Here is a 7,971-nt window from a genome sequence, read left to right as displayed (position 1 = left end):
GAAGCACGATTTGAGTAGATTTTCAGCTACTCTGATGCAGTGCAATGCTGCGCTGAATTTTAGCCTTTCCTGTCCCTTATTGATTCTAAATGTCAAGGATTGTTGCAAACCTGTAGCTAGTGGGTAATGTATATTTTATCTGTAGCTTCTGCAGAATGTCTGCTTCATGGAGCTTGCAAATTTCCCTGCAGGAATCAAAAACATAGGAAAAAAGGGCAAGTACATGGCTACTATTAGCATAAAGGTACCCATCCTCAACACTGGCTTGAGGATAACCTGTGTTCTTTCACCTCTGAATGCTGCTAAAACCATGGTTTCAGTGATCCTGCCTTACCTGATGTTCGGGGTGGCCTTCATGACCTTAGGAGAAGTTGCACTCTGTCTTCAGGGAAGTTTGGTGTGACTCAAGGAAGGGATTACAGAAGTGTAAGTGCAGATTTAAGGACTTTCAAGGAGAAAAGTGTGTTCTTTAAAAGTAAAATCAGTGATACAAGACAATGATTCAGAAACAGAGTTATGCCCAAATATAGGGTTTGCTTTGTAGCAGAAAAAGTTAATAAATCCTCATTCAGCAAATGGCTTAACTTTGTGACTGAGTTGGTCTTTTCCAAATGTATGTTCCTATATCTGTCCAAATTAGATGAAGGGGGAAAATAGCATGAGGAATAATTTCTAGCTGTATTAATGGGAATTTACTTAAAAGTTAGCAATATGTAAGAGAGATATGAAAATGATACCAGTATGAACTTGTTTTTTAATGAATTAATGTGGGTTTATATGTTCAAAAATGTTCTATTTGTAGAGACAAGGGCACCTCTACATACAGAGTGGCCTCTGTTTGTCCAGAAATACACTCGGCATGATTGTCCTGCAACCCTTCTCCTGCTGCTTACTTTGGTCCATGATTCCTGCTCAGTTCCACTGATGAGTGAGGATGCCGGCCAGGGTGGGACTACCAGGGCATTTATTCTGATCAAGACAGGTTTTCAAAATGATCTAGGTCTTATAATTTCTGTTTGGTTTTCTCTTGATGTAGGCAAAGGAATCTAATGTTTGGTGGCATTCATAAGCTTTATAAACTCCTGAGGTCTGAAAACACGATTTTAAGATGATGGCTAGCCTTTGGCTAGAAGTGGCCGTAATTCTGTGTTTGCTACTCAAATTTCTTTCTTTTAGTTGAAACTGGTGGTTTCTTAGGTGCTTTGCTCTATGATTACTTAATGAGCCCTTTTGATGTAAAAGTTTCAAATTGGGAATATTGTGCAGTTGTCTTGTTGGGTAGATTTTCTTCTGGTATAAAAACCACATGATATAAATGGAAGATGCTTCTGTTTGGACTTCCATGTCTGTTTTCATATTTCTGATAGTAGAAACTGAGATTTCACAGTAAGTTGCTGAAAACCAAGGTCCAGAGCAGGTTTCACAGCAGTGACACACGTGGCAGAATGGATGCACTAAATCTGTAAGGATGGATGGTCCTATTCTTCGTATGCATTTCAAAGTCATTGCATCTGAAGCCGAAACTTTTCAGGCCTTCTGAAAATCAGGCAACAGATTTGTAGAGTTACTTGTTAAACACTGCTTTCAGATGAACGGTTTGCTCTTCATCGTCTCCCCAAAAGCAGCCTAAAATAGTCATGATGAAGAGGTGTGTGGCCTGTGTGGGTGGCATTTGTGCCAAGTGTGCGTTGGCCATCAAAATCGATGCTTTTGGTCACCTTTGCTTGCGGTTGGTCCTAGGGAATAACCCCTGTCCTACCCCCAAACTGTGTGGATGGTGGCACTGCCAGAGCTTGTGGTATGCCGCTTGTGCTTGGTGAAGAGGAGGACAAGCAGAAACCGTTCCGTGGAGGAGAGCACTTCAGTGATGCAAGGACATGAACGATTGAGTGCTTGATAAATTGTGCAGACCTGAAGAGAATTAATGAGACCCGATTGTTTATCACTGCTTAACGAAGTAGCTTTTTTCATGAGGAGGGCCACCACATGTGATTTAATAATGCAAAGCCAGCTGCGGCTATGGCTGGTTGGATAGCAGCGTGTCAGTGATTTTGAAACGTGTACCTATGTTTGCTCTACCACCATAGCCATGGTCACCTAATAGGACCTCAGCGTTTGTGTGTAACTTGAAGCTAAGTTGTGTTGTAGGAGCGTGTGTGTCTGCGTGCATGTAGGGAAGGAGTACTGATACTGATGAGAAAACCTGGAGAACTAGAAACAATTACAAGTCAAACTCTTCCTCTGACAGAGACTGTGATGCTTTTGAATGCATTTAATTTTAAAGAACTTGATGACTTAAGTTATTTCGTGCTCAGGTTAGATAACCACATCTTTTAAGTCCAGGATATAAGAAAACTTGGTCCACCTGTCCCATTTTTGGACATTAGCATAGAGAAAGAGCAGCTAGCAAAATAAAGATGGTCCTTCAAGTGTGCAATTTAAAAAAAAAAAAAAAAAGAAATCTGCTTCATGAAATAGAAAATTTGAAGCAATACATATAATTCCAAGAGACATTAAACAACAAAATGGAAAGGGAGTCTACAAGATGCATGAGAGATGGGGCAAGCAGTCTACAGTAGTTAGCACGCTCTAAGCCTACAGTATTTAATTACATTTAGGGAGGTCAGTGTTTGTGATGATTTTGCAACCTTTTATGATTCATGTGAATATTTGGAACTTAATTGTATTTCTAAGAAAATATTAAGGTTAAAAAAAAAGTGCTTGGTGTTTAGTCAGCATAATAGTACCATTGTGTATGAATATTTACTAATTTTACACGCTTAAGGGAGCTTCATGTCTTATTTTCAGTGTAAAAGTTTGCTCAGTGTTTGGAAATCCATTAGCCATGTTGTCATCTATGCAGCAGTAAAGAAATACTGGGTTGTAGTTTAAAAGCGGGCAGGTGATGCTCCACTGCTATTTGAAGGATGACCTTATTTTGAATAATATAAAAATAACAGCATATTGTTTATAATAACTCTGACAGCAGATTTAGAGTCTTGACTTCACACCATTTCTATTATTGAGACATATGTAAGTAGCATTTGCTCCCAGATATGTGCACGTACTCTAGCAAGAGGTTTAAGACATACTGTATATTATTTAAATCTGAGGCTTTTTTTTTTCCCCAAGAGTTTAAAAAAATTAGACTACTGGATTTGTGTATTTTCTTAAACCTGAAGGACTCTCCCAGAAGCATAATACAGTATTTAAATCTCTATCTACATTTTTTCTTTTATAGAGTCACATGGAAACATAACTAAAATGATCACGTATCCATAGGAAACCTTTCAAGAAATACATATTCAGATTTTATAATGGTGTTGCACAGTTACTTCCCGTGGCTGGAGTATTGACTGAGTTCACTAATAAATGTATTTTGGCTTTTAGTGTGTTATTGTCCAGTTCTCACATAGTATTTCAAAACACATTTTGAAATACTGCTAAACAATATTTGCACTTAGTAACTGCTGGGAAGTTTACTTGTACAAATGCAGGGTACTGATATATAATGGGCCTTGACGACTTAATTAAAGCAGTTGGGATTTAGTGCGCTCAAGTAGCAGCTCAGAAATTGAACACACTGAGAGCATTGACTAAAATCATTAGTTGAGAGGAAACGTAAGGCTTTCTCCAATATACTTTTTGTCGTATTTATCCAGTTTTATTTAAAGTGCTTATAAACTTACTGTTCTTCTGACCTCTATTTTACTATGGAACAGATGACCGTGGTTAGGTTTTTTATTTGCATATACAGTAATATTTGAGACATTAATGAACCTCTAAGAAAATACATAAATTATTTCATCTTTTATTTTTCAGGATTGAAGTGGATCTAGGGACGAATGGATGACTGAATATTCATATGAAGAGGAAAGCCATAAAAGTTGGTTGACATTTTTACAGCCATATACATTATACGTATTACTGCTACTATCAAAAAATTTATATTGTGTTACAAAACATAATAGATGAAATAACTGGTCTGAGCTTCATATGCCATATTGTCTTTCAGGCAGGGGAATACTATAGCTTAACACAGCTGTAACTTAACGCAACAGTTTCTGACCAAACCTGAATGTTCAAAGGAAAACCTAGTAGCACGTTAAGGAAATAGGTAGTTCCTTTGAAGCCAGGTGTTTGAATGGGCCGATGCATAGCGGTGTTCATTATTCTTACATGCAAGGGTGAAGGGAGAATGAGAGAGGCATTGTCTTCCGTTGCAGCTACTGGCTATGAAGCTTAATACATTGATGAGTGGCACGCAGGTGCCACATTGGCAAATGCTGTTTAAGAAGTCAAATAGGATATGATATCTTCAAAAGTATTTTGGTGCTTTGTTTTCTTACCATAGAGAGGTGGTTGTCTTACAGCGTGTATTTTCCACCCTAGTTAAAAAGCAAGATGCTATTAGTTGACCGCCATGCTTTACTGACTTTTTTGTGACGCTTTATAAGGTGATAAAATTTAGTAGGCCTTGGCGTCTGTCAGTCTGACTTGTTGGTAACTGTGAACCACAGGCTTTGGCTGGGATGCTATGTTAACCAGTTCCTGCCAAGGATGTTTAAACAAAGCTGACTGTGCTTGTGGGTTTGCGCCAGAGCAGATGAATTGTAATGACCGATGCAGGGTGCGTTCTAGCAGGACGCTGTGCAGCAGCACAGTTAGATAAGGCATTCTGGAAAACCTCCTGGTCAAGGGGGTATATATTAAGGTGGAATACCTCTTTCCTAGAGAGCTTTCTTCAACGCCTGAATCCAACTTAGGGGTAGGAACAATCAGAAAAACAGCAAAACTCCCAGATTTTCCCAAAAGCACAGTGTCAGTTCAATACCAGAAATGTAAGTCTGTAGTTCTATTAACTTGAGCAAAGTAGTTCAGGAGGACAAAGATTCTTATTTATCTCAGTGATAATTTAATTTTATCAACTTTCTAGTGGTTCGGAAGTTTTACAGTTTGTCAACAACTGTTTTGGATACAGAAGAGTTTACTTTAATTCCTTCTTGGGTAAGCTTTTTTACAACAGGTAGTGAACATGCTGATCCTAGCTACCTCCAGATTCACAAGCAGTATAAGACTTGAGAGAATCATCTGTGTCCTTGAGTCCAGTCTCCTGAAATAACAGCCAGGGAAACAATATTTTTTTCGGAAGCATCCATCGAACATCTGCTTTATATACCACAGGTCCCAGAAAACACCTCCAGCCTCCAGGAGCCAAATTTAAACCCGAATAGAGACAGTGAGTGGTATTAGTAGCTCTGCAGTAATGTACACAATTTCTTTGTGGGGTCAGAGACCTCTACGCCCAGATATGAACCAGCAGTTGTTGCCTGCTAAAACCAGCGCACAGAGTCTTCAGGAATTTCTCTTTGGCGTGATTGCTGACATGTCAGCGGCTGCTGTCCACACTGATGTCTGATAGCTCGGCATGGGCTCACATCGTGGGGGAGCAAACACTTCCCTGCTCAGACCTCCTGGCTGTGAATAGCAAAGTCAAAAACCAATGCCATCCAAACCTTGCTTGCATTTTGCAGAACGGTAGTGATAAAATCCTGTATGTATGAACTCGGGGAGGCTATTTACTGGCAGAAGGTGTGAGAAGGTGCAAAGACAAACCTAATGATCTGTAAGCTGTCTCTGGATATCATTATGTTGCGGTGGACTCCTCATGCTATCAAGAAGACAGCACAGAGCAGTACTACCATAGCGTGGTAATGTTTTGCATTGTACGGAGAAGAAACTGTGCCAGACTAGAGGACCGTCTTGGATATTTGGCTTGGGAAGTGACACCAGGGCAGAAAACATTAAGGATTTGTCAGATCCTTGAGAGGGGCCATCGTAACCAGAGTCTGCGCAGAGGAGGGAGGGCTTCCAGATCAGGCAAATGCGAAAGACTCTTGGACTTATATGGCCTTTTCCCAAGTTTCTTGAGAAAGACTGTAGTTGCATGAGAGATGCAGCACTGCTAGCTCTGTATCTCTATTTCTCTCTCTGCTTTTGCCTTTCTGGTTCAATGCAGAGCAGTGGCAGAAAGAAGGAAGAACAGAAGAACAGGGTGACCTCTTTCTTGTCAAGCCATAGTTTCACTCTCTCATGCCCTTCTGATGACATCATGCAGTAATTGTGGGGAAGCTGCACAAAATATGTGCAGATACGAAGGGTGATACTGAGTTATTTCTTTACATGTTTTCTGTTTGGCAGTATTTGCAAACGTAGGGCTCTGAATCCAGCTGTTGATCGTTTCTATTGGGAAAGTACCATGATTAAATCATATTGCTGAATGAGAAAAAAAATGTGGTTACGCGGAGGAATTCAAAGTCCGAGGCTAAAAATTCCTTTTCTGGGAAGACTGATTCCAGAAAACTTAAGCAATAGAGGTGGAGAGGGCTCCTCTGTGGTCACTGTTAAGATTAGTTGATAAAGTTCTGGCTCCAAGAGGAAAGAGATTGGATTTCACCCAGCACTCTGCTTCAGCCGTTCATTTTATTTCTACTTTGCTAACCAAGTTTTGAAAGCTTTCCATTGTTAACATGAGTATGTTGGTATATCATTGGAAGTGTAAACAGCTTGGGTTGCATCGTCTGTATGTTATATTGGTATATTTTAGGTCTGTCTTTGTCTGCCTCAGGTTCAGTTTTTAGTTGAATCTGACATTTAAAGTTTACATTTTTCAGTCTACAGTGATTGAATGTGGATGTATGGAGATGAAAGACCAGGGTAGGAGCTGGTAAGGAAAGTGGTAACTGACAGGCAGGAACTATAGCTCAAAAAGTCCCGGGCAAAATAAAGATCAAGACTTTAAACCAGAAAGAAGTGGGCAGGACTGAAGGGAGGTCAGAGAGCAAAATTAAAAGGGAGAAGAGATTGCGTAGATTGAAAAGGCAGGTCTGCGTTGTACTTAACAGGTGGTCTTGGGTACAGTCTCCCACTCACACTGTGGTTTGGCAGACAGCATGCAGAAATACTACTGGGCGGTTCATTTGATAAGGCTTCATGATGCTGTAAGTTATTTAATGCTCAAAAAATTATAAACACTACAGAGTTGTATTGAATTAGGTGGTGTTAGGAGATGACTGCGTATTTTTTAAAGAGGTCTATGTGATAAGCCCAAGAATTACTGCTGTCTCACAAATGTAACCTGTGCATCATCTCTTAAAAAAACAAAAATAAAAGCAAAAAACCCAACAATGAAAAACAAGAGCCAAGTTTGGCTCAGCTACTTAGAGAAAAGGACTTGGTACACAGGAGATCTTCCTTGAGCTCTCCAGACCTCAGCCCATCTCAACAGTCTTCCTACCTCTGATGTGCCCTTGCCTCACCTCCCCTGACTCCTATGCGGAGCAGGGCGTAGGAGGGTGCTGGCTACGTGCGTGGTGCTGCGCAACGGTACCCAGCTGACGCAATGAGGGCAGGGCTGCCGTTCAGGGTGACCTCGGCAGGCTGGAGAAATGGTCTGGCAGGGACCTCATCAAGTTCAGCAGAGGGGAAAGTCCTACACCTGGGGAGGAACAACCCCACGCTCCAGTGCAAGCTGGGCAAGCCCCTGAGCCATCTCATCTATCTTTGGTCCTACCCTGGGTTTGGATGGAGTTTGGACTCATTGGACTTTCAATCTTTACTTTTTGTCATTTTAAAGTCTGGTCATGATAATTTTTTGTGTGTGTGTGTTTGAGGGTATTTTGAGGAAGTGTTATATTTTTATTTGCATAATCAGAATATTAGTAGCAGTGTGGCAATATGTTTGTTTTTTTGTTGTCAGCTGTCCCTTCTGTATCTACTGGAAACAAATGCAGTTTTCCTAGAAAGTGACTGCTCTTAAGTGATCTTTCACATCTAAAATCATTCAGTGGATTCTTGGAGTATAATTTTGATTAGAAACATCAACAGGATAGAATATATTAATCTTAAGGGAGTTATTTTGCACTGGCCATCAATCTACCCTTTCTGTCATGTGCTTTTCAGTTTAGATTA

At 40.2% G+C, this 7,971-nt stretch overlaps 1 protein-coding gene across 1 annotated transcript in view; it reads left to right on the top strand.

Annotated features, from left to right (window-relative positions):
- Window positions 1-3,816: 3,816 nt before the first annotated feature.
- The window catches only part of LOC104619437 (Krueppel-like factor 12), a gene marked incomplete at its 3' end in the record, with an annotated part of 123,631 nt that continues 119,476 nt past the window's right edge, over window positions 3,817-7,971 (top strand). The window contains exon 1 of the mRNA XM_010285318.1: window positions 3,817-3,886. Coding sequence (XP_010283620.1) covers window positions 3,866-3,886 — 21 coding nt within the window. The remainder of the gene's footprint in view (window positions 3,887-7,971) is intronic.

Source organism: Phaethon lepturus, unplaced genomic scaffold (assembly GCF_000687285.1).
Source record: "Phaethon lepturus isolate BGI_N335 unplaced genomic scaffold, ASM68728v1 scaffold714, whole genome shotgun sequence".
In the NCBI taxonomy this organism is placed as follows: Eukaryota; Metazoa; Chordata; class Aves; order Phaethontiformes; family Phaethontidae; genus Phaethon; species Phaethon lepturus.
The sequence above is the reverse complement of the archived record's forward strand: the minus strand, read 5'-3'. Positions and strand labels throughout refer to the sequence as shown.